We start from the raw sequence: 27,978 nt of genomic DNA on the forward strand, positions 1-27,978 counted from the left end.
GCTGCTCCTGCTTTCTTTCTTCAAACAGGCCAAGAGAAGATGTAGCAGAAGAAACATTGTGGGGAGTGGAGGGTGGTTTGAAGCTGAAGAAGGTATGTGTCTGGGGAATGTGGGCGAGGTGTAATGGGGTTGATTCTTCAAAAAAGTCCCTCACATGTCTCACCTCTCTCAGACTGAGCAGTCTTCTACATCAGGGGAAAAAGTGGAAAGCCAGCTGTGCCTGTCAACACCCAAGGAAAAGAAGATTGAGCCCCATTTCACTGGGGAGAAGTGTCCCCCTTTGCACCCAGTCACCTTGGGAGCAGCAATCAAGCAGTGGGTCAAGTAGCATAGCAACCAATAAGCCACTCTCCACAGCTCAGCCAGCTGCTCAGTTGCTGACCCTAATGTGATGGGGTGCAAAGGGAGCAGCAGCTAAGCAGTTGGCCAAGCAACAATCAAGAAGCTTCTTGCCCATTCCATGCTGCAAGGCTGATATGGGTGAGAGAATTATCAGTGAGTGCTCAGCCAGTTGCTCTGTTGCTGCTCCCAAGGTGATTGGCTTTCCAGATTCTATTTTATGAGCTGCTCAGGCTCTGCTCCCTTTGTACGTGGTCACCCTGGAGCAACAACCAAGCAGCTGGCATTCCGTCTGCTTTAAGGCATAGGTGAGAGGGAGGAATAGACCTCGGCCATGGCCATATATGGGAGGAGGAGGAGGAGGTGATGATCTGGGTGCAGCTGAGGGAGACACCATTGCCCAAGTATGTGCTGCACAAACAGTAGACCTAATATCTATAAATAGGCATTGGGGTGCTAGGGTTGTACAGCTAGCATGGCATAGTGGTTTGAGTGCTAGACTGTGACTCCTCCTTACATATTCTCCCACTCCGAGGCCTTGCCATTCACCAACAAACCAAGACAAAGATTAACATGAAAATCACTTCCTCTCAACCAAGTGTCACACAGTATATGTACGACACACACCTCCATGCCACAATCCTATGAAGACCCAGCCACAGATGCAGGTGAAACATCAGGAATAAATTCTTCCAGAACATGGCCACATAGCCTGAAAAACCCACAAAAAACCTATAGATGCCATTTGTGAAACCCTTCGACTTCACGAGGGCCTAAACTGCTTATGCGAAACCTGACCCACAACTTGTGAACGATAATTCTGCCTGGTTTACTCTCTTCTGAGAATTGCTGGGCTAAGTGTAATGTAATGTAATTTTGGCCCTGTTTTCCCTGAACTATCAGTAATTAGAAGGTGATCTAATAATCTTCCATTGTTCCGCACAAGATGTTTTCAGCTCCAGTATTCATGTGGAAGACTGGATGTCTTTGCCAGTTACACAGCACTGTAGTGATGTGGTCTATATGGAACTTCACACACTATGATCTCATCTGAATGTTCTCTGAGAGCATACTACAGTGCGCCCATGTATACGCTGCTTTCAGCTTATGCTGAAAGTTGCACGAAAAACAGAAAATGGTGTATGCAAAGAGAGAAGAATTAACCAAAGAGGGGGGAAATCTGAATTGGTTGTAGTATGCACAGATAAAAGAAAGATTTAAAGAAGATATTGAGAATAAAGAAATAGAAGTAATAATCAACGAACTGGATGACCTATGGTGGAAAACAGACAAAAAAATTTTCTAAGCTATATAAAATACTACTAAAAAGAGAATTAGGAAAAGAAATAATAAAAGACAGTATGGTGCGATGGGCACAAGATATCAGACATGTAATAATGTATGATAATTTGCAAAAAGCGTGGAAAATGACAGATAAGTTTACAGCATCACAGGATCTAAAAGAAAACCAGATGAAAATAGCAAATAGATGGTATCTCACTCCCATAAAATTAAAATATATATATAAAATAATAGATATGCAATGTTGGCAATGTTTAAAAAAAAAACCGGGTCACTATACCATATGTGGTGGTCATGTAACAAGATTCAAAAGTTTTGGGGGAAAATACATTCAACTATTCAAAAAATATTTCAGATTGATTTTGAAATGCTACCAGAATTCTACTTGTTAAATATGACATTTGTATTTAAAAAAGAAATAGAAAGCAAATACTGGAGATTGCATGTACAGCGCTGTGTAAATTTACAGCACTTCATAAATAAAGGTTAATAATAATAATAATAATAATACTGTGACAGCAGCGAGACTGGTGATAGCTAAAAAATGGGAAAATAATGATCCGCCAACGATTGAGGAGTGGGCACAAAAATTACAGGCGTTAAAAGAAATGGACAGACTTACAGCTTTGATAAATAATAAGGACAAAAATAGACTACAGGAAGAATGGCTCCCGATATTCAAATTTTGGGAAAGGACATTCAACATCAAGAAAGATCTCATGAGGTAAAACTCACAATAATATAAGGAAATATATCAACGAAAATGCTAACAAAACAGGATCATGGACAAAAAAGCTTTTGAAGAATGTACTAAGGAGTAGATAAAAATACTTAAATATGGGCTGCTGGTATATAATTATAGAGAAATAGGTCATGACAAATCTGTTGATAACATGTAATATCTTTTTATTCTATTGGGAATATTAAAAATATAGATAGGAAAAATTTACAGATGTAAAACATAAATGATTGGAGACATCTGTATGAGCAAAGCAACTTGTATATATTGTAAATGATATTGAAAATAAAAAAAATGGGGGGGGGGGGGAGAAAACGGTATATGCACCTGTGGCATGCATACCGCACACTGTCGTATGCACAAGCCCCATTATTTTCAATGGGGCTCAAGCATATGCAGAATTTGCCTTACAGGGGGGGGGGGGGATCTGGAACGGATCCCCTGCATAAGGCAAGGGCACACTATCTAATATTATCTACAACAGTGTGTGTATGCTACATCATTGTTCATAATTACTCACGTATAAATCGATCTCATGTATAAATTGAGAGAAGGTTTAGAGGCCAAAATTATGGATTTTGATTTGAAATGGATAAGTTGAGGATGAAACTTTGAGGCATATAACAAAAGATGTAAAAGTGAAGCAAAGGAAAATGATAACAAATAACTTACAGTGGGCCTTCAGTATCTGTGGGGGGTTTGGTTCTAGGACCCTGCTTGGATACCCAAAAACATGGATGATCAAGTCCCTGTTAATAAAATGGCATAGGGCAGTAGCAGAGGCAATGGCAAGTCCCTACCAATAGGCCACATTCTTCAGGCTGAGATGCAGGAGAAAAGAGCATGGGGGGGGGGGGCTGCAGTTGGGATGGCCTGATGAGTACCTGCTCCTATCCTCTCAAGCAATTTTTCTCTATTTTGGATATTGGGAAGGTAAAAAGAAAAGAGAGTTAACGTCAACCAACCGCCCCAACAAAGCTGTGCATTGCCTATGATGGAGGCAGCCCAGATTCCCTCTTTGGAAGGAATGCTGTAGGAGCAGTGGGGGGGATGAATGTGTTTCCCTTCAGGCCCTTTCAAGCGCTGAGATTTTTCTGTTTATTATGTTGGGCAAACTAGATTTTACTACTCCTCTCTTTTTACACTCCCCACACCCCAAAAGAGAAAGACTCCCCATGAGGAGGGGAGCAGGTATTCACCACACTAGATGCAAAAAGAGACAGAGATGGTTATGCCTCAGCCACCTCCACTTTGAATCCACAGTTGGTTGAATCAGTAGATCCTGAGCCCATAAATACAACAGGCCTATTGTACTTAAAGTTGATCCAGGTTTAGGGAATCAGTTGTTCGACTAAAATTGCTCAACTTATACACAAGTATATACCCTAAATATATTGTGTGCTATGGCACACAGTCAACTAAAAACTGTGGCAGTGACCAGACAGCCTGCTCCCAAAGTGGACCTCTGCTAAGGTTTCAAATAAGACATTGGCAGGAACGGATTAAATTTGCTCCTTTTGCAGGGTCAGCCAACAAAAAAAGACTAACAAGGAAAGTCAGGCTCTTAATAATACTACAAAAACTTATTTAAACCATGAATAGCATGTGTTTACTACAATAATACAATTTTAGGCATCCAGTAGAATAATGAACTATATAAATCATCTAGAAAATAATCATACAGTAAAAATTTTGTAAAGTAGCCATAACGTGAGGTACTTATTTCTGATTATTTCTTTGATAATTTAAGTTTTAGAGATGAGATACCTCACATTATTCTCTACTAGATGCCTAAAATTGTGTTATTGTGGTAAATACATGCTATTCATGGTTTAAAGAAGTTTTTGTAGTACAGTGGTACCCCGGGTTACGAATTTAATTCGTTCCACCGCCGCGTTCGTAACCCGAAAATCTTCGTAAGCTGAAAAAGCCATAGGCGCTAATAGCGAAAGCCGCGATTTCGTGCGAAAAAGCGCCGAAAGCACCAAAAAATTTTTCGTAACCCGAAATAACCTTCGTAACCCAGAACAGTTTTTTTCAATGGATTTTTTTCGTAACCCGGAAATTTCGTAAGGCGGCGCATTCGTATCCCGGGGTACCACTGTATTATTAAGTACCTGACTTTCCTGGTTAGTCTTCATTTGATGGTGGTCACCCATCTAAGTGCTAACTAGGGTTGACTCTACTTGGCTTCCAAGATCAGATGGGATCTAGTGGCTTTAGGGTAATTGGGGCCAATACTTTGTTGTTGTGTGCCTTCACATATGGCAACCCTAAGGTGAACCTATCACAGTGTTTTCTTGGCAAGATTTATTGAGAAGGAGTTTTGCTTTGCCTTCCTCTCAGGCTAACAGAGTGTAACTTGCCCAGGGTCACCAAATAGGTTTCCATTGCTGAGCAGCAATTAATATCCTGGTCTCCAGAATCCTAGTCTAACACCCACACCACTTCACTGCACTGACTCTAGCCCAATAGTATTTCCATTTTAATATTGAATAACTTGCAGTTTCAGAACAAGAATACTAACTAACTGTAATCAGTGGCTGCAGACTGGTAGAGGTCCCTCCTAACGGTGTAAAGAAAGCTTTTGAGGAGGGTGGTGGGGTTCTGTGGACAATCTCTATGAGCCAAATTAGGTTTATGGGCTGGGATTTCCTCTCCCATAATTTGTATAGTTTTCAAAAAGGGTTCTCCTCCCCATTCACACACACCAAACAAGCTGAATACATTAGCAGGACTGGTTTTATATAAATGTTTAAAAACATGAGAATGAATTCATCTGAGGGTCAGATGAATTCCTGAGCTACCCCTAAGACCATCATTAATAGAGTGAAATAGTTAGCAACATCTTCTGCACCTCCTCCTCTTTGTGAACTGACATCAGTATGACACCATGTTGCCAAGTCCCAGTCTAGCAAGTAATTTAATTTGCCTTTATCGCTAAGTTACACTGATTAGCATTTCCTTTTACCTGTTAAAATGTGTTCCCGCCAATTTATTTAATTAATAAGACAAAAGCTTTAGCTGGTCCTAGACAATGCACTATGTCTTAATATTACAGTTTAATTGAATTAATGTGTATACGTAGAATCTTAACCTAACTGACACAACATTCCATCTGTGTAGACGCTGCAAACAGAGCTGTGCCTCTCCCACTACAATATGTTAACTGGTGAAATAGGACCTATGCTCATAGAGGGAGACAAATATAGTTCCAGTTGCTATTATCTTTCATCTCTTCTCTTTTTTTGGAGTAACAATTACATAGGCTTGAGTGCACAAGGTACAATACTTGCATAGTTCCTGTTCCAGGAACAGCCCAATGATAGATTGCTGGTAATATTCCAGTAAAACTTGATTGATGAAATTATTGAAAAACATACGATGGAGAGGTGAATTTTATTCTGTATCAAGCATTTATTATGTTCTTAAGGAAGTGTGCAGAAAATGTATTTGAGGGGCCATGGTGATTCCAGCTTTTAAGGGAGGGGAGCTATCAAAGAATGGTGTTCATATATTAAACTCATACACATTAGATGGCAGCAGAACGGGAGCAGGCATGAGACAACTCTAGTGAATAGGACAGACAAGCTGAAATCTTTGCCTTCCTTCTTTGAGAGATGTATCATAAAGTTCCTGCTGGACTCCCTGTAGCTAAACACAGAAGGGCAATGTCATCCTCTGGGACCTCCAGAGGACTCCAGGACATAGCTGGATGCTTCTCTGGCCTCCACATTCCACTCTTCACCAGCCACTAAATGGCCATGCCAGGGAAACCCACACAAGGAACATGCATCCTACAGTGATGGGATCATTGCAAGAGGGAGATAGTAAATTTCTGCCTCTACACCAACCATAAAAAATCACAGAAGTGTAAATTGGATGCCAGCTACAATCTTGGTTTCTTACTGTGTCCAGGTTGTAAATTCTTGGGGCGTTCTATGAATGGAGAAATAAGTTTTTTGATTTTTTTGATTCCATTGAACAGGATCTACTTTTGCATAACACACTTATGATCAAACTGTAAAGTTCATAGTAGAATGGGTATAGATTTTTATTAATTGCAAAATTACAGTTATATTCCCATGTTGGAATTATGAATCTTCAGGGTGAGATCATAACTGAGAGCAACTTTTATAAAAACCATGGATATCTGAGCAGATCAAAATAATAACTCATCCTGAAAGGATGCTTTTTATGAGAAAATAAAGCTCAATATCATTTCACACTTCTGATTTTTTAGAGCCCAAAATAATCTATGGAGCAAGAACAACATTGAGTTTAAACATCCATATTTTGCCTTCTAAAAAGTTCGTATTCATCTAGTCTCTTGAAGACTTAAAACTCCATCATCATTCAGTAGTATTTGTTTATATGTAGCCATAGTCTTAACATGCTTATACTGTATGTAAATTTCCACCTTATATGGCCTAATCTAGAAAATATTTGCATATGAAACAATTTGGTTTTAAAAATGAAATGAATCTCCCCCTGCTATGTCTCAGTGCTGGAACCACCTAAACAGAAAACCTTCTAAGACCCTTACTGTTCCACCATTTCTTTTTTAACAGTGTTTTCTTTTCCTCGCTGCACAACCAGGCTCGGCTCCCTTCGTGCTCATCCACCTATAGTGTTTCTGAGGTATACTTTGCACGTGTTTTGTCACAGTCAAAATTCTCACTCATCACCCTTTTATTTTTTTTATTTTATTTGGTCTTGCACCATGCAGAAAGTGAGGAAAAATCAGTTTGTGGGATTGACTGCATGCTCACCATTTAATAATGTCCAGCATGGTTTAGCAGCACAATAGCAGTTTGAAACCACCTGGTGTAAATACCAACCAACCACTTACTCCTTACCACCAGAATTTTATTCCAAGATGCCTTTAACAATTTATTTGCAATCAGGTTATGTAAGTACAAAGAAATGAGTACAAAGAAACATAAAGTGTACTACAGTTTTAGAGCACTATTTTACTCAGAGGTTCATTACCTCTGGTGATAGGAAAGCCATTCAGAAACTGATAGTGCATAAAGGTTAATAACTGTATTTTTCATGTACAAATTGCTTTGTGGATATATATCTTTGAAGTTAAATATTTTATTCACAGCAATGTAACCATTTCCCCCTTGGAGATCTGAAGAATAGTGGCAGACACATTTACTGCTTTATTCAATATAATAATGTTCCTTCTCCAAAATTGGAAGGGATTTGAAAAAAAAAAAAAAACAAGGTCAGGTTGTTGCTGCTGTTGTTGTTGTGTGCCTTCAAGTCATTTCTGACTTGTGGTAACCCTATAACGTTTTTTTGTTTGTTTATTTTTTGTTTTTTGTTTTGGTTTTTGGAAAGATTTGTTCAGAAGGGGGTTGCCTTTGCCTTCCTCTGAAGTTGAGGGAATGTGACTTGCCCAAGCTGACCCAGTGGGTTTGCATGACTTAGCAGGGATTTGATACCTAGTCCAGCTCTCAAACTACTGCACCCTGCTGGATCTCTTTGTACAGCAAAAAAATTACAATCAGTGGTTTAATCCAGCTCTGCATCAGATATTGGACCTAAGGCATTTTTTCAGTCCTTTTTAAAAGGGACACATAGATACTAAGCATTCAGTCTTCTTCCCTAAAGGTTTCTCAGGGATATCTGCTAGGTTAGATATCACTAATAAGCCTTTAGGGAACAAAATTGAAGACTTAGTACAGTTGGCCCTTTTTATCTGCGGACTTGCCACCTGCGAATTTGAGCTTCTGCGGATGGCAAGTCCTGGTGTTTTAAATGGGTGTACGTGAACTACATTTCCCAGAGTTCCATAGCATAGAGCAGGAGCCACTTCAGCCACCCTTCTTTCCCGCCTCAGGGCAGCCTTTCTCTTCTCTTCCCTCGGTTTGCTGTGACGAGGAAGAGGAGAAAGAGCAGTGACAAGACCAGAAGGGAGCAGAACTGCCTTGACTTCAGCAGCCAGAGTGGGTGCTCCCTTATGGCTGGCTGAGGGGAGAAGAGCTGGACCAGGAGGAGATTATAGGGCACAGCTGTCGCCTGGAGCTGGAAGATGTCTGGGGGACTCGCAAGCGAGTCAGGAAACTATCTCAAGGGTCCCCCGTGCACTTCATTGGGTCTTGAAGCAAACAGAGGGAAAGGTGGCCCCCTCAGCAGGGATACCTAGCAATAGCAGCAACATGCCACCCTCTCCACCTTCACCTCCTCTGCCTCATCCTTAACCGTGGCTCTCCTCCTGCCTGCTCGCCATGCCCCCCCTGGTCCAAGCTCCCATCCAGTCTGTAAATCTGGCCCAGGGGATGCCTGTCCACCTCCACTACTAGGGTAGAACTTGAGAGGGGAGAGGGAGTTGTTATGTGCCTTCAGGTTGTTTCTGACTTATGGCAACCCTAAGAGGAACCTATCAAGATCAAACAGCCATGGGAAAGAATGGGATTCGAGGCCCTGCTTTTTATGTTATCCGTAGGTGTGGGGTCCAGAACAGATCCCCCACGGATAAGAAGGGATGAGTGTATCTATCTGTCCCTTTAAGAAAGGACTGATAAATGAAGTGTAAAATCTTTTCTATGCAGAATTGGAGGAAGAAATGGATAATGCATCTTTTGCTCTTGAAACACGTCAGAACATAATAGTTATCACACTCAATGTCTCTCACCACCCACCCTGATACAAAAACTTTCTGTGTGCAGCTTTAGAACAAGAGCAAGAAAACAAGAACAATCAAAACTCCCAGTTGTGTTCAGGGCTCTCTTTCTACTGATGCCAGATGTGCTGGTTTTATGTGACGCAAAGTATAATGCATCTGGCCACATCCCAATAAATATCTCAGTTTTTCACCAATCTGTTCAGTGGCTGTACCCAAGTTTGCTTATTTTATAAAAAATGACTTCATGCACAAGGAGTAGAAAGTAAACAAGTAGGCTACTGGATAATTGTACTAGAAATGAGCATATGTGTTACAGTGCAACCAGCAGTGTTAGTAGCCCTAGCTGGTGTCTAGCATGGAGACAGCAGACTCATTTGAATATCCCTGAATATTCCATGAAGCTAGGAGAGTCTGGTATATATAGAAATGGCTGGATCATGCTAGTTATTGTTATAAACATGTGCTAAGTGTTTGTAATAGATACATAGATATCAATAGGAGAACATAGCCTGTGATTTAGAACATGATTGAAATGGGGATAAAATCTGTCCCTCAGTTCAAACACTACTAACTGTAACGTTTGTGGCAGTAGCCACATTTTGTTCCCATCACAAGAGACATGGTATTAATAGTAATTTTGGCCCCTGAAGCTAAAGCAGCATTCAGTGCTTGGCAAATTATGCTAAGCATCAGTAGTTGCTTAATTCTAAAAACAAGTGTGATATTGCCCCAGCAAAAATGCACCAGGGACACCAAAGCATCTCACTGAATGTCCAACAAACAAACTGCTGCAGTGCTGTGCATGAGGAAAGTACCAGCATGTCTGTCCTGTTCTAATACTGAAATGTGCAGCCAGGTCCCAGCACTGATATGAGAGGGCCAGTTATTCCTGCACACAAAACAGTAAAACTTGCCTAAATACCATATTGTAGTACTGTATCATATTATCCAATCAGCTAAGAGGCCTACAGCAAGTAATTTTACTAATGATTTCCTGAACACTAATAATATTTGTGGATTTCTTTATCTGAAGATTGCATGCAGTGGTCACAGTATTCAGTACATGCAGTATTCAGGGAAGCTATTCATGTCATTATTTATAAATTATAATCCTCCATAAGGGAGTGTGAAAACTTTCTTGCAGATAAGATTTTAACATTCTTCTTTGTGGTCTGTGACTCACACAAATGGGTTATACTGCACCTGCACAGTGCCTCTTTTGGAACATTTTATAGCATTCTAAAGAGCTTTGGCAGTAGACCCACCCATCTTCAGCAACCCCATATAAGGGAGTTCCCATCAAAACCTGCCAATTACTTTTTGTCTGCTGCTGGAGCCACCTTATCAAGAACAGTGGAAGATGTCATCTGAAGATTGACCAGCAGTGTAGGCTCTCTGGCCACGCTGGCTTTTTAAGAACTGTATTGAATGCGACACTGAGATTCTGGGCCAAGATGGGCATTTGAGATTCCTTCAGTATTTGGGCAAGTCCCATATCATTGCCTCATGTGTACACTGAGAAGCGTTTACACCACAGGCCAGATACAACAGAGAGCATTACCTTATGTTCTTATGTAGAAGCAGGCCTTGAAATCACAAGAGTCTGAATGTCTCAAATGGCCTTTGACATCAAGAGTCAAAGTAGGTACTCGACACTGAACCTTGGCTTCAAAGAAGGCAGCATTGAGTGTGCAAAAGGTGGACAGTTACAAGAGATGTTGGTTCGTCTAAACAAAAGACCTCAAGTACTATGGTTGAGACCTTATCTGTTCCAGCCAAGAAGGCCAGGGACAGTGCCAGAAACAAGTCTTCACATCTTCCATCAACCCTGGGCAGGTTTTTCGAGGTTGAGGTGCAGACTGGCCTAAAACGCAAACAAAAGAAGATATCGAAGGAGCATTCTTCATCTCAATCTTCTTCTTCGCATTTAGCTGTCAAAGTTACAGTTGTAGCTGGACCGTCGACTCAGCTGCATGGAGTTGCTTCGGAGATGGTTTTTCATGAGGCCGTGATGTTTCACTTGCTAGCTGCTCCAAACACCTATTAGTTCTTCTACAGGTGACAGCCATTCCAGGCATTATACTTGCCACTGTAGGCACAAGGCTTCCTCGATACAACATTCAAGATGCAGGAAGTGCCATTTGGACAGTACACAATCAGCTGTTCTCACCTCCATTCAACAAGGTCAGCTACCCGAAATTATGCTAAAAATAATGCATTTCAGGGTTAGCCTGCCTCTCGACCAGCTCAAGCCCAGGATACCACCTCTTCTTCTATGAAGGAAAAGTCTATTAGTTCTAACTCCACAGTTGTCATTGCTAGCCAGATCATTGGTCTTTCCACAACATCCTGGACTTCGGGATATGGATGTGACTTGGATTTGGTGGTTGTGTTCACTAGAAAGTCAGCCACAATGGACCCTCCTTCCCCAGTTGATGATCTCAAGACATTTGTTGATTAGATGCTCCGTCTGGCCAACTCCAATTGAGAATCTGGTTTTCCAGCAAATCCAAGCACAAGCAACTACTTCTGCAGCAGTTCTGATGCTTCCATACCTCATGCAAGTCCTCAGGAAATCTTGGTTGACACCATCATCAGTAAGTTGAAGACTCTTTCTCTCTCTCTCTGGCTTTGCTTCGCGAACGAAGATTCAGGAAGGTCTCATCCCGCGCTTTGTACAAGCACGTTGGTGACTAAAAAGGCCAATTCGGGATGAACAGGTCCGGTTGCAGAAAGCACAACAGAAAGTCTCCTTGGGTGATGTTTCCAGGTTGCGGTTCTTTCTGCGTTATCGTTTCTCTTTGAGGCTCGTTCGGCGTGAGCTTTCGAAGAAGGCTGCAGCATCATGGATAGTGCGTCTCCATGCCTCCCGATGCGAGGCCAAGGAGGACCATTGTTGGTGATCTATCTGGCCAAGCCTGAGATGTTGTTTCAGGGAGTCTTTGTATCTCTTCTTTGGGGCGCCCCACTTACGCTGACCCATGGCGAGTTCACCATAGAATACTATTTTTGGGAGGCGATGGTCCTTCATCCTAGAAACGTGTCCTGCCCAGCGCAGCTGCGTCCTCAATAGCATGGCCTCAATGCTGGTGATCCCTGCTTGCTCGAGGACAGCTACAAAATAGATTATTCACCCATTGCTCTTCAGGGGCAGCATCCAAAACCTAATTTCATCATTATCGATGCTGCCCAATCCAGAATTTCACACCATCTGCATTCTCCTCCTGAAAACCAGGAGGATAAGGGGCTTGATGCTATGAGGAGTAAGTTCAGCAGCCCTCATCTTCAAGATCCCTTCTTGGCAAGCATGGGGGCCTACAACCAACTCCTTTGGGAGAAAATGACTCCATTCCTAAATAAACTCAGAGTATCATAGAGTGGCTTCTTTTCTGCAATCTGAGGTATACAAACTATCAGATCATCAGATCATGGCTACTCAACACATCGCTGACAGTAGGGGCAAGGTGATTGTCAGGACGGTGCCTCTCTATCGCCATGCCTGGCTTTGATCATGATGCCTTTCTGACCAGGCTTGCACGATCATAGAAAATCTTCCATTCAATGATGCTGGCCAGTTTAATTTTAAGACAGACTCTCAGCTGGAGCAGACCTATAATATGCGTTCCACCATGATGAAGTTTGGCTTCAGTCCTCTTGTACAGTATTCCTTAGGTTTTGGTGCAAGGGCCTCATGTATGGGCAATACTCAAAATGGCCTTACAGTCTGTTAAGATCATGGTTTTGACATAGTTACCAACTGGCAGTCTTGATGGCTCAAATGTCCTCTGCTTCAGGCCAGAAGTTCAAGTCTGGTCAAATGTCAAAAAAGGTCATTGAAGCCCCCAAGCACTGACTTTCACTTTCTGTTGGACGACACCTTGGTGGCAATATCCATGCTACTCTCTATTCTGAAAGACCTGAAGTCTTTGTCCACCTGGCCACCTGCCTCCATTTCCCAAAGCACTCTTCATCCTGAAGATCTTGGATTAGTTATCCATTATTCCATCATTGCCTACTCCTCCATTCCACAATTGGCTTTGAAAATTCCACCATACGTAAAACTCCATCACCTTTGATTCGTGGGTACTCCACGTCGTAAGGAGAGGCTACACCATCAAATTTGGATTTTATCCTCCAACAAGTCTCTTCCAATCTACACTGTTCTACTCCAAAAACCCTCTTAAAAAATGGAGTAATCAAGCCTGTTCCTCAATCCAGAGTATGTTCAGAGTTTTTATGCTGGTACAGTACTTCATCATCACCAAGAAAGATGGTGGTCTGAGATGGATTCTGGACTTGAGAGTAGTGAACTTGTATGGTCGCCCACAACACTTCAGGGTGGTGACTTTATTTTCCATACTTGCATTGATGCAAGAGTGTGATTGGTTTGCCACTCTGGACCTAAAAGATGCTGGACTATCTATATGATCTAATTGTAAGAGGTCTATGTTTCTTAACAGAAAGGATCCTACACATCAGTGCTCTGAAACTGCTGCATCCATGGTCGCCAAGACAGATGTGGTTCACGCATCTGTTTCATCTGTCCCAAGGAGAGTATGTTTGGCTGCCACACAGAGTGCATCTCTGTTGATGCAAACGTGAGCGCGCAGAGTAAACTTGGAAGCCTTGTGTGAAGATAATCAACCGGCAAGCTGTTGGAGCATGCCAGGAAAACAGCTGCCAGATAAAAGGCACACCAATGCCTGGCTTATCTCCAAAGAGGCACTTTGTTTATTTGTTGCAAAGACATACGCGAGAACAATTACCAATACCATCCACCAACTACAAACCCCAAACTGTACAAATGGACATCTGGGCTTATATACAGCACGCCCGTGTCATACACGGGCACGCCTTACGCGGCTTGAGCATACGCGCTCAAGCCGCAGGGCACACGCGGGGCGGAAGGGGCGGCGCATCCTATTCAGTTGAATGGGAGGTGCACCCGTTGCGCCCCCCACACCACCGCGGTGCCATGCATGAGCCCCATTGTTTACAATGGGGCTTGAGCATAGGCGGAATTCGCCTTACGTGGAGGGATCCGGAACGGATCCCCGCGTAAGGCAAGAACCCACTGTACACATTTTCCATGTGGCCACCCTGTCCTGCCTCTTTCTTACAAGTTCCTGTGCATCTTGGAATACTTTCCCCCTTGCAAAGATGACACAGTATATTTACACATTGCTGCATGCTCTCTGTGGCACACACTGTGACCTTGGACATCACCTGCTGGTTTGAGTTCCAGCTGCAGCCAATTCCAGGCTTCTGCAAAGTGAATAACCATTTCCAAAATGTTACATCTGAACATTTTCATACACTCTGTACTTTAACAATCTCCTCACCATGTACAACAGCCAGATCAGACACCCCCATCTCAATAGTCTTCATGTGGAGGATCGTACCTTAGATGCTCTACCTGTTGCAGTGTGGGAGATTATAGAGGCTACTCATTGACCTTGGACCAGGTAGATCTATGACTACAAGTGGAAGAAATTTGCTGACTTCTTACTTCCATGGTCAATCAATGTGGCTGATGTGTTAGACTTTCTATTTTCTTTGCCAAATCACAGTCACTCTTTGTCCTCTATTTGTTGTTACTTAGCTGCCATTTCAGCATGTTTTCAGTTTTTTGGTAAGCCTTCTTGCTTCACACATCCTTTGGTTAAGAAGTATTTGAAAAGATACAGGAACTTTCATCCCCTGATGTCAGGTCCAACACCCAAGTGGGCTTGGGATTTGGTGTTTAGCCAGCTCTGTGGGAAACCCTTTCAGCCAACGGCAACTTGTAAACTGTGGTTGGAAAAGCTGTACTTCATTCATTCCTTACATGAGTGCATTGTTGAAAGTTACTTCTGTCAACAACTGCTGGGCCCATAACCATTGTCAGAGTATAGCAGAGTAGCTGACAATTTTAAGAACGTGTTCACAGCCCTCAGCGAAGATAACAGCAGAAGGATGTCTTCCAGAAATGATGGAATGCAGGTCACCGGGAACTGTCCAGCTTTCACTGTCAGGCTTCTGCTGATTAATGACCAGACAAGCCAAGCTCCCGAAAGTGCTTATCTTTATTTACAAAGTGCAAACCAAATAACCAACATGACTTTTATTACACAGAACTCACAATCCACTCCTCTCTCAGAAACTCACAACAATTACCGGAAGTCCCTGAGTTTATATAGACACAATGCCATGTGGTCCTACAAACTCAATCTCTTCCTGTCCCACACAGAAAACTGTCCCCTTGTCTAAACAGACACGTGTTCATCTTCAAGCTTCCTGCACGCAGGCAGTAGAATGACCTTGCTGCTATGATCAACAGCTGTAACTCATCAGCTTCGTCCTCCGGGTGCTGATTGCTCATGGTCACCACACATTTAAACATTTCGTGTTAGTTGGCTTTTAACCCTTAACAATTTCTGTACCATATTGTTGAATGCCTTTGAATTTATTTCGATACTGAGTGTTTATGCTTGTTGACTATATACAGTTGGCTATCCATATTCACAGCCTTGAAACTCGCGGTTTTGATTATTCATGAGTCTCAAGGCCACTTCCCCAGCATTCCTCCTCCCCCTCCCTCCTGGGCTTTTCTCGTCAGGAGAAAAGGCCCAGGAGCCAACTCCGTTTCTTTCCTTGGCAGCCAAGTAGCAGCCCCCCGGGACCCTTTGCCTGCCCTATCACTCCCTGGGCTGCCTGAGGGGCAATTGAGCAGGCAAACAGAGGAGCCAGCTAGAGAGACAGGAGGGCGCAGGGATGAGAAAAAGGTGCGTGCCTGCCTCCCTTCATCACCCCGCCCTCCTGAAGCTCTGGGAAGAGACAGGAGGGCAGGGGATTTGGAGAAGCTGGCATGTGCCTCTTTCTCCTCATCCCCTGCCTGCCTGTCCCTCTAGCCACCTCTGGGAAGGGACAGGAGGGTGGGGCGATGAAGGGAGGCAGGCGTGCGTCTATGCCTCTTTCCCCCTGCTCTCCTGTCTCTAACTGGCTTCCCAGAGCCAGTTAAAGGCAGGGGGTGGGAGAAGAGCCAAGGGAGCTCCCTGTGGCCCTTCCCATACCTCCGACAGCCAAGCACAGGTCTGCCTCTCTTTGTTGCCCCACCCTCCTGCCCCTTCATCCATCGCTTTGCCTGCCCCATAGCTCCCTGGGCTGTCTGGGGAGGAGATTGAACAGGCAAAGGGAGGAGGAGGATCTTTCCCAGATGGATTGCTGCCTGGACTGCTCAAGCAGCGATCCAGCTGGGAAGGAGTCCGGGGGTATAAGGGATCCTCTTCCTCCCTTTGCTTGCTCAGTTGCCCCCAAGACAGGCCAGGGAGTGATGGGCAGGCAAAGGGAGGAGGGGGATCCATTAAACCTCCCCCCAGGACTTCTTCCCAGCCGGATCACTGCCTGAGCAGCGGTCCAGCTGAGAAAGATCCTCCTCCTCCCTTTGCCTGCTCAATCGCCCCCTGGTGGATGGAGCCGGTGTGTGCACAGCCCGTTCCCCTTCCCCTGTATCTGGGATAGCTGTCCCAGGCACAGGAGAAGGGAAACAGGAAGTGCACACGCACCGGCTCCAACCTTCGGCTCCACCCACCTTCCCCTGTACCTGGGATAGCTCTCCAAGGCATATGGGAAGGGGACTGGCAGCGCACACGCTGGCTCCACCCACCTTCAGTTCCTGAGATAGCTGACTGAAGCTGTCCCAGACATCAGAGGAGGAGGTGGGCGGGGCTTATGTTATTTGCAAATTTTCCATATTCGCGGGGGTCTTGTTCCCCTAACCCCCACGAATATGGAGGGACAAGTGTATATGTTTTTTCAGTAAAGTTTGGTTGTTTGCACCAACACTCCCACCTACTATTTCTTATACTGTAGTTTGTTAGTATCCCATCTGTGTAAGTCACAGAGACCACAAAGAAGAAGAACAGGTTGCATACTTGTAACTGTAATTCTTCAAATGGTCATCTGTGAACTCACAGAACCCCACCCATCCTTCCCTCATTGTGTCTGACTGGTTCACCTAGATGGCTGCATCGGTTCACATGGATGGCTGCATCCTATGGAACCAACAAGTTTCACCGGGAAGCTCCTTGTGTAGGGTTGCCAAAGATGGGGCTACCATCAGAACTCTTCAGGATGTTATAAAATGTTCTGAAAGAGGTACTGCACAGGCACAGAATAACGCATTTATATGAGTTCACAGATAACCACGCAAAGAACTGTAGTTACAGGTATGCAACCTGTCCTTTTTTCTCTGTTGCAGAATTTTGAGCCTTACTTTGCTTGCATGGGAAATTATGTGATGGTCCAGTGATTACTGCAGTTCCCATTATCTCATTTCTTGGGGACTGGAATGTATATTGAGCATTACTGGTATTCAACCTGTCCTTTTTCTCCCTTTTGTACACACAGCATCAAACTTTCTTTGTTTTCTTCTTTAGTGAAGCCAGAGGTTTATAATCAACTATTATCATCCCAGCCAGTTCAAAATTAGAAGCCATATTTGCTTAGTTGACTGCGTGGGAAGAATTCATTGTGAGGACTAATAGGGCCATCTAGGATTTCTTGCAAAATTTGTGCTTCCTCAATTCTAAGAGATCATGTCCATTCTACATAGACAGTTCCCATTCTTCCTCTAGGGTATTTTCAAATGGTGAAGAAGGACTGAGGGATGGGGAGAGGATAGCTTCCTGTTTCTGTTTGTAGCATTTAAAGGAGGGGATTCACTTCTTCCCAAGTCCACTGATGGACTGCTTCTATCAGTGCATGTACAGTTAGCTCTTCATATCCACAGATTTTTATCCATGGATTCAGCCATCCAAAGCTTGAAAATATTCAATACACACACACACACACACACACACACACACACACACACGGCCCTTCTTATACACAGATTTTTTATACACTGATTCAAGTATCCACGGTTTGAAAATGTTCCAAAAAAGTATAAATTTCAAATAGCAAACCTGGATTTTCTATTTTTATAAGGGTCACCATTTTGCTATGTCATTATATTTATTGGGACTTGAGCATACACGGATTTTGTTATACACGGGGGATCTTGGAACCAAACCCCAGCGTATAACAAGGGTCCACTGTATTCCAAAAATCAAGCCTTTATTTTACCATTTTATATAGAGAATGCCATTTTACTACACCATTGTATATAATGGGAACTGAGCATCCACAGATTTTGGTATCCACAGGGGATCCTAGAACTAAACCCTAGTGGATATCAAGGGCCTACAGTACATTGTTGGATCCTGACCTGTCAGTAAATATCTGTAAGCAATATTTGGGCAATACCTCTGTTAAGACCAAACAAAGAGTCAGGAATTATTTGCTTGGCTCAAATATAACTATTATGCTACTCTGGATTTTCTCTTTTCTCTTTCACAAATGACAACAGTTATCTAGTTTTCACTTTGTGTAAAAATATGCAATTGAATTTTATACACACACACACACACTCTTAATAGACTTTGAAAAATGGCTGCTTTAACAACCTAGTTGAATTTTACCTGAGATCACAATTCTCTAAATAAAACAATGGGAAAATGCAAAGCAGAAGTGAGACTTCACGGCATGCATTTAGAAAACTTATAAGATATATCCAGTTACTTGTATATACAGATGTTTGGGATTTATAGGGGTATAAAAATAATTCAGAGGAAAATTAATAAATGTTGAGTCCTTGACTAGAAATGCTATCCATTGACTTTGATTTACGGCACCCCTATGAATGAGAAAATTTATTTTTGTGTTGTTAATAATAATAATAAAATTTATTTATGTTTCCCCGCCTCTCCTGGTGGATCGAAGCGGGGTTACAGACTAAATTGTTAATGGCATTTAATGGAGAAATTTTGCATTACTAGCAAAGTTTAAATTTTATTTCCTGGACTTTGCAAATCTTTGGCCCGGTACAGAGCACCCAAAAAGGGAGGTCTTCCGGCACCCTGGTTTGCTCTGCAAGGAAGCCACAGCGGACAAACCGCGCGGCTTCCTCACGGAGCAAAAAGAACCCACTGAAAGCAGGTTCTTTTTGTGGCACCATAATGATGCTGCAGTGCACCAATGGTGCACTTGTGACATCATTATGGTGTTGCGACATGCATTTGCTAGGCATCCATCACATCAAAATGGTGGCGCCCATCTGTAAAGGGCGCTGCCATTTTGACGTACAGAAGACGTGCTAGGGTTTCGGGGCATCTGTAAGCAGCACCCCGAGGCAACCCTAGCACGTCATCAAGACATGCCACAAGGCCCGTCTGTACTGGGCCATAGTCTCCCAGAGCCCACATGGCCAAGGAGAAGGAATGGCCTCTGCCTAGATCAGGGGTAGGCAACCTTTTTGAGTCGGGGGCCAGGTTGCTGTCCCTCACACAACTGGGGGGGCCGAAGCCGGGGGGTGGAGCTTCCACCCTCTGGAGGTGGAGCCACATACCAGGGGTGGAGCTTCCACCCTCCGGGGCGGAGCCACATGCCAGGGGTGGAGCTTCCACCGAAGCAGCATCATCATCATCATCATCACCACTATCATTGTTACAGCAGACCTTTGTTACAGCACTTTGGAAAGTCACACTGTCTCACTTTTATAAATAATAAAAATAATGAAATACAATAAAAAGCAATAATAAAAATAATGAAATAAAAAAACAAAAATAAGTGTTATATATTTTTAAAAATTAATGAAAAAAACCCAAGGCCGACCTGAAATGACTCACCTTTCCACCTCCTCCCCCTCTTTCCTATCCTCCTCCTCCTCCTCTTTCTCATTGAGAGGGGATTTTGCACAAAGAACACCCAGGGCAAATAGTAATAATAATAATTAATAATAATAATAATAATAATAATAATAATAATAATAAAGTTACAAGCAAGGAAATTACAGTGCTCCCTCGGGTTACGAAATTAATTCGTTCCGCCGCGGCGTTCGTAACCCGATGCATTTCGCAAGCCGAAAAGGGCTTTCCGTTAGCGCTGGCAAGCCGCGCGTTTGAATTTCGCGCCGAAAAAAAATTCGTAACCCGAAAAAACCTTCGTATCCCAGAACAGTTTTTTCCAATGGAACTTTTTCGTATCCCGGAAATTTCGTAACGCGATCAATTCGTATCCCGGGGTACCACTGTACTAAAATGCAATTGAAAATAAACTGCAGCAAGCATGCACACAGTTTCAACCCAGAAAAGCCACAGGGTGCTGAGAGGGAAGTTTGCACAAAGAACACCCAGCTAACCCCCTCCCCCAAGGAACCAACCTCTTGCCTTGCTGTGGCTGCAGCTGCTGCTCTGGCTCCCTTTCTCCCTCGCTCTATACTCCTTCCTTCTGCCTCCTCCTCCTTTCCCTGCTCTTAGGGAGGAGGAGGGTGGAGGGTGAGGTGGAGCCTGCTGCAGGCCCACTGCAGCCCCTGGAGCCCTGTTGGAGTGCTCCAGGGGCTGCACCGGGCCTCCTAGCGGCCCGCCATGTTTTTTTCAAAATGGCGATGAAGTCCGGTGACCTTTGCCATCCTGAGATCACGCGAGACTTCAGCGCCATTTTGAAAAACAAATGGCGCCCGGAGCGCAAAAAAACGGGGACAATCCAATTGGCGGCAGGACTGCGCAGGGGCCACTGAGAAGGCCTTGGCGGGCCGGATCTGGCCCGTGGGCTGTAGGTTGCCTACCCCTGGCCTAGATGGATATCCCACCATATCATCTTCACTGAGAACAACTATAACAATAGTTTGACAAAGTGTAGGCCTGTGACTCGAACATCTTCAATTTTTTTGTTCTTTCTCCTGTTTGATTTTTAACACCTTTGACTGATGAAGAAGCCAGAGGAGTTTGAAAGCTTGCATTGTGTATTTTGCACCTTTTGGTTGTTTGTGGAATCTCAGTTTAATTATCTTGGCTTCTGAAGAGAGTTCAGACTTATACACCCTCCAAACAGGGCACACTCGGTGTATTTTACAGTGGTTAAAGTCTGTCAGTATTAATCAGAATGCTGAAAATGGTTATGTACAGTGTATTATTCAAGTCACACTGGTTACTAGAAGTGTCTAGAAATGATGTATCTCTCTCAATAGAGTAGTAATCAAAGTAATTCTACACAAGCTTGTAAGCTGAAATTTAATGTACATGTTCTCCAGGTCACCTTGACACATTGTCCAGCTCAACACGAAAATAGGGGTTTTGATGAATGACATTAAATTTGACATGAAAATTATGAACTGACTTCCTTTCTTCCTAGAAACATGAAATGTGATAGTTAAGAAGTCCAAGACATCCTGACTGATTAAATTATCTGAAAATAAGATACATTACTTGCTTCAAACTGTATGTAAGGAAGGGACGATTTTGAGTGGCAACTAAAAATATATTCTGAAAGACTGCAAGCAGAATGTCTGTGCAATGCCTGCATATATTGTTATTTTAATTCAAATTCTTATTTATTTCCCAACAAATTGCCACACATCAACCTGAATCAAATTAAGAACAGCTTCCTATGTGACATTTGAAACCATGTTTCCCATATCTAAGTGTAATTGATACTTACTATCATCACTTCCCTCTATTAACAGGCATCTTTTTATCATTGTAGCAACTCATACTTAAATATCCTTCCTCTCGTTTTAGGTGTCTATTTTGTTTCCTCTAACGCTGTCTTAAAAAAATAAGGGATAGCATATGAACTCTGAAATACAGCATATGGACTTCTAGAAATTATAAGTACAGATCCCAGATTGGAATCCTAAACACTAAACCCAGTGTTCTAGTAGTGATTTTCCATGGAATTGTATTCTCCTCCCCAGTCCCCTGGAGCCATCTCTGCCACCTGAAAGCTAGTGTTTTGGATTCAGATAAGGTGTTGTGTGGAGAGGGAGTTGTCCCCACCTGATTCTACTGGAATTTGAAATTCCATTTTCAGTGTTGAATGCAATTGCAATAGTATTTTCAGATATCTCACATTACAGGGAACCCATAAAAGCCTCTAAAAACGAGTGGCAAACTCTTGGCAGTTTGTCATGCATTTTGTATTTCTTTTATATTATTAATCCAATCAACCTAATCTTAGGCGTGTTTCCTTGGAAGTATGCCCCAGTGAGCTTAATGGGACTTAAGTATTGTAACAATAATTTTAAAATGGCTGCTTGCTGGTTTCAGTGAAGGAGAGGAAGCCTGCAATGACCAATATTTTAGTTTTGTAATAATTGTTTATTGCTATATGATGTTCAGTCCAGATCCTTTTTAATTTTGCATCTACTTGTAATGGCTGGGATCCAGCTCCATCAGGGCTAGCCTGAAGAAGAAGAGCCCTCCCTCCGGTCCATCTGCCTTGGTCCAGGCCTCAGAGGGAGAGAAGAATACTGGACCTGATTCCCTCCCCCCCTCACCATTCCCTTCTCCTTTTGTGTTGTGTCTTTTAGATTGTAAGCCTGAGGGCAGGGAACTGTCTATTATCCCCTCTGTTGTAAACCGCTCGGATTCCCAGTGATTGGGCGGTATATAAATAAAACTTATTCTTATTATTATTATTAAAGTTCTATATTGGGAATGCCCAAAGATTTTGGTGGAACTTACTCACTGGAAGAACAGACTTTGGAAATTCCCTTCAGTTTTCAAAAGGTTTTTGGTTTGGTAGTAATGGAGGGTGTGTCCTGACTGAGACAAAGGAGCCCAAACCATCTTGGTCTGCGTGGTCGGCTTGCACATTGTCCAGTAGAACACAGCCTTGAGCACAGTTGAAAACCTACTCTGTAGCAATTTGCTGCAAAGAAATCATTCTTATCTGTCACCACTACATTGGCATTTCAAATGAGCTGTCTCAAGTGGTCATGGGCCTGTAATGCTCTGGCCCACAAGAAGAGACACAATAACACTTTGTAGCCAAAATTGCTTATACCTGATCTGACATGGATACTGTCGCTGATGAACATCCAGTGGATGTAGCTTTTGGCCCTGCTTGTTCTCTGTTACTTGATACATTTCTATTTGTGTTGCCTACAAATATGAAAAGCATTCTTGGAGAGGTGAGAGCTACCCATACATGCAAGATCCTACCCTTCCTGGTTTATAAATGCTGTTGGGGCTAGGGGCTAAGAAGAGCAGCAATTTCCTCTTTACAGCAAGGCAGGGTTCCAGGCTGCCCAAAAGAAGCATTGATAAGATCTGTGCTGAAAACATCTTCTCACAACCCCACCGTACAGAATAATTACCAGCAAGACTCAAATATTCCATTCCTAAACAAGGTACTAGATCATGTGGCCTCCCTTGGATGAGCTGAATTATCATGAACCATTTCATTCTGACTTCAAAACTGGTTATGGGACTGAGACAGCTTTGGTCACCTTGGTGGACAACCCATGCTGGTAACCGAACAGGGAATATATCCCTATTAGTTCTTGATCTTTCAGCAGCTTCAGTCACGTCAACTATGGTTCTTGTAGACAACATTTTATAGTGACTGATAATTCTTACAGGGACAAGCTTAGAAGGTTATAGTGGGAGATTCCTGTTTGACATCCTGACCATTGGTCTGGGGGCACCCTCACAGTTCAGTTCTACAGTTCTTCATAATATTTAACACCTGCATGAAATTGCTGCCACATTTTGTCTGACATTTTGGAGTTCTTTTTCATTGTTTTTCCTTTCTACCTAACTCCAAAGAAGCTGCTTTTCTGCTAAAGTATTTCTGATATCAGCAATAGAGTGGATGAGAGTAGAGAAACAGAGGTTTAATCCAGACAGTATAGAAGTGCTTATGGTCAAGTGAAAAGCAGATGAAGGAACAGGGATTTATTCTATTCAGGATAGTATTATACTTTTCCGAAAATTCAGTTTACTATGCTTCTGGATTCAGCCCTGACTCTGAGCCCAGAGTGAGTGGCCAGGAGTGTTACCTTCTTAAAACTAATGCACCTTCTATATCCATTCCTCAAGATTTCTGATCCATCAGTGGTTATAACATGTGTTGGTTAAAGGTCATTTGGATTGCTGTAACACAGTCTGTGTGGAGCTGCCACAAGAAAGTGTTTGGAACTTCCAGTGGGTCCAAGACATCACAGCCAGAGTTCTACCTGGTACTAGTTACACAGGATATAGAAACTTTTCATTAAAACAACCTAAGTGACACAGTTTCATTTCTGAACATAATTCATAGTACTTTTTTAAAGTGCTATATGGCTGGAATCTAGACTGCCTGAAAGATGGTTTCTCCCTGTTTGAGCCTGCTCAGATTTTGAACTCTTTGGGAGGAGGACATTTGATGAGAACAAAAGAGAGGACTTTTCAGTAGTTAGTCCCAGACAGTGAAACTTCTTTCCACAGAAAGTTAAGCTGGCCCTTTCTCTTGTGTTCCTTTTGTCAGCAGGCAGACCATTCTTTTTTTAAAAATAGCTTTTATTAATTAAAAGATCATAACATACAACACACTTATCAATATTGAATTCCACAATGCATATTGTCAAATAAAATAAAGATAAAAGTGAAAAAAGTAAAAAAAAAAATTCTTCTTTGATTCAATTCCTCATAAAACATACCAGAATTGTATTAATTCTATTTTTTTCAAAGTCATTAGATAACATTGTAGTATTGTGTATATCAAAGCTAGTAAGCATCAATCATCCTTCCATTCAACTTATTCTTCTTAATTCCTACCTTCCCTTCTATTCTCCCTCACCTCTTCCCATTATGCTTTCCTCATCTTCCCTTCTAACACCTTCCACTAATTTCATTTCCCCTTCCTTTCCATGCTTCATTCCTTCCTTTCCACACTGTCTCCCTTATACTTCCTTCCCTCTCATTCATCTCCTCCTCTCTCCTCTTCTTACTTCCTCATACTCTCTTCACATTCTCTCTTCCTTCTAATTCACCTACTTTAACTTTCTACACTTTCTTCCACTCTCGTTCTATCTTCCTACCCTTTCTATACAGACAGGCTCTTGGCATTAATTGGCTGCTCTAGGAGATTCTTTTAATGGTGTGTTGTATTTTTCCACATCTTTTTTATGTTTTAAAATAGCTTTAATAGAAAGATTGTTTTTAATATGATTGCTACTGTTTCTCTAATGCCAAAATCTTTATAGCTAATTTTATCAATTTCTTTGTTTTAATTCATATCATAAGCCACATTGGATTTTGCACTAGATGAAAGGGAGGATCTTGGATGGATGGATGGATGGGTGTGGTTCTTTGGATCGAGACCACTTGCCTTTTTAATATGCCTATGAATGGTGGGATTGAGAGCCAACACAGTGTAGTGGTTTGAGCATTGGACTACTATGCCTCTGGAGACCAGGGTTTGAATCCCTGTTCAACCACAGAAACCCACTGCATGATCTTGGGAATTCATACTCTCTCAACATCAGAGGAAGGCAAAGGCATATTTCTTCTGAATAAATCTTGCCAAGTAATCTCCATGATAGGTTCCGTTTAAGATTTCCATAAATCAGATGATTTGAAGGCACACAACCACAATGAATGATGGGTTTTCAGCAACTCCATCGGTTTGTTGTAGAAGAAAATCTGGCTCCTACTTTCCTTTCTTTAAAGTGAAGAAGGAATGCCATACTGGTGGTGCAGTGGTTAAATGCCTGTACTGCAGCCATTCACTCGAAACCACAAGGTTGCGAGTTCAAGACCAGCAAAAGGGCCGAAGCTCGACTCAGGCTTGCATCCTTCTGAGGTCGCTAAAATGAGTACCCAGACTGTTGGGGGCAAATTAGTTTACGTGCTAATTAGCTTACTTGCTGTTCACCGCTATGATCTTTGGAATAGCGGTATATAAATAAAACAAATTATTATTATTATTATACTAGCTAACAATTTTGTATTATCTTACATATGCTAAAATCTCTAGCAGATACAGTATTTATTTATGATTTAGCAGTTGCCCTTACTGAAATAAAGTATTGTTTAATGGGCTATCTAATATTTTCCTGTTGAGGGGGGGTACTCTTGTTTGGCTTTATATATGCTTTATATTTTCTTTGGTATGGTCCAGCCTTTTGGTGAATACAGATCAACTACTACAGTTTTTTGCTTAGCTAGCTTGCTTGTTCTTCAGTGTCATTGCTTGTTCATCAGTGTTCACATATCCTGGTAAGTGTTCATGCCATATGTTTGTATGTATGGTGAGTTTTGGGGTTTCCAGTTATGGCCTCTCAGCTTTTTCCACATGCCAAGCAGTCATCTGTATTCACACTATGTCTGCCATGGAATAGTTTCCTTTGAATTGCCTTGCAAATGTTACTGTTTTATTTTTGGTTTTTTGCACAGTGTAGGAAAGGTGGCCTTGTGCTACATTAAGAAAGAGTGTGCTGTGGACTACTTTCTGATTCCTTGTTTCTACTTTGGCTCTTGAAAATACAGTACAGCAAATGTAGTGGAATTTTTTTCACTACCTTAGAAAACAACACACTAAGGACATGGTTTTTGCACAGTAGCAATGCAAATAAAGACTAAAATCATGCACAACATACAAACTTTCTTCCCTTTCACTTTCATCCTGAATTAAGTTGTGTTGGAAAATCCAGTACTCTCATTCCTCTCTCATGCTCTTAGAGCAGTTGGGGTTTCAGATAGGACAGAATATCCTGCATGTGTAATCTCATTCCACTTTTGCATCTCATGTCTCTACCTTTGGTCTTCTGACCATTGAAATGCATGATCATAAATACTTTGTGTATTTAAGCAACTAGCCCATATGACTCAGGAAACCTCTAAGGTCAATGGTCATATAAAAACACTCCCCTTTGCTATCAGTTTTCTCTCTTTTGCCTCTGTCCTCCAGTCTGTAAGATGGTGAGTTAAAGATCTAAGCTCTTTCTTTGTTACTTAATCTTTTCTTTAGCTAGTTAAGATGCAGACATTCGATGCATAAGCAATGTAAAAGCCATTAGATAACCTTTTCTAAGTTTGTAGCGAGAGCTTGTCTGGGTTTTTTGAGTCTGTTTCAGTTCTGGGAAATAAAGGGGCCTTCTTCAGTAACTGTCCCCAGGCAATGGGATACCCTTCCAGAGAAGTTAAACTGGCACCCTCTGTACTTTCTCTTTGCAGACAAGCAAAAACCTTTCTATTCCAACAGCCATTTGATGAGTAATAACATAAGGCCCATTAGTTAGATATTGCTAATCACTGTGCTGGTGTGTGTATGTGTATGTATGTATGTATGTGTTTTAATACATGTTTTAACCTGGTTTTAATTTTTTCTGATTGTTTGTTTTTTAACTTCTGTATTCTGTAGATTTTTAACTATTTTTAAATTGTAAGCTGCTTTGAGTCTCAATTTGGGGAAAAGGCAGGTTAAGAATAACAACATGAGGTTGAGGCATGCTTTACTCTATTAAAAGAAGACTGATTCCTAACCGCTTTAGTCTTCATAATTTTTCCAAAAAGGGCTAATTCACCAGGGCACATTCTATTTCCCACATTTTGGTAGGTTATGGGCCCAGACTCAAACATTTATTTGCCTTCTCTGATACCATGGGGCTGCTGAGTATTTGCGCCATAACTTCCAAAATTTGATAGACTTGACAATGCTTGTATCCACTGCCTTTTCATCATTCATATCAAACTGTCTCACCTGATTCTGTGGGTCACTGTCCTGTCACAGCATTAAATAAGCCCATTGCAGTAAATTGCATTTGTCTATTCCATAACCAAGATTTATAATTATTCCCTTTTAGCTTTTCAGTGTAAAGAAATGGATTTGGAAGTTGATATTTTAAATTTGATATAAATACTGGGTGAAGGTTTTACATGAAAAATGTTTCTATGAAACATTAGAGAAATCTTCTTCAGCAATGGGTTAAACTAAAAGGTTGTGGTTAGACTAAATGATGCATTAGCTGTCTCACAACAAGATGAAAAATCTCAGTATTGAAAAACCTAAATCTTTGTCTAAATATAAATGTTACTGCAAGTTTTCAGAAGAACATGAAATCATCACGTAAACAATAGATTTCTCCTAAAAGAGAAGGCAATAAGAATGTATTATTGCC

At 42.0% G+C, this 27,978-nt stretch overlaps 1 protein-coding gene across 24 annotated transcripts in view; it reads left to right on the forward strand.

The window, feature by feature from the left end:
- GPHN (gephyrin) overlaps window positions 1–27,978 on the forward strand; it is a 671,572-nt gene that overhangs the window by 393,786 nt on the left and 249,808 nt on the right. For 11 of the 24 annotated variants that reach the window (XM_042462503.1, XM_042462529.1, XM_042462461.1 and 8 more), the window contains one exon: window positions 6,980–7,021. The exons of the other annotated variants lie outside the window; for them this stretch is intronic. In XM_042462503.1, coding sequence (XP_042318437.1) covers window positions 6,980–7,021 — 42 coding nt within the window. The remainder of the gene's footprint in view (window positions 1–6,979; window positions 7,022–27,978) is intronic. 24 annotated transcript variants of the gene reach the window in all.

Source organism: Sceloporus undulatus, chromosome 1 (assembly GCF_019175285.1).
Source record: "Sceloporus undulatus isolate JIND9_A2432 ecotype Alabama chromosome 1, SceUnd_v1.1, whole genome shotgun sequence".
NCBI lineage: Eukaryota > Metazoa > Chordata > Lepidosauria > Squamata > Phrynosomatidae > Sceloporus > Sceloporus undulatus.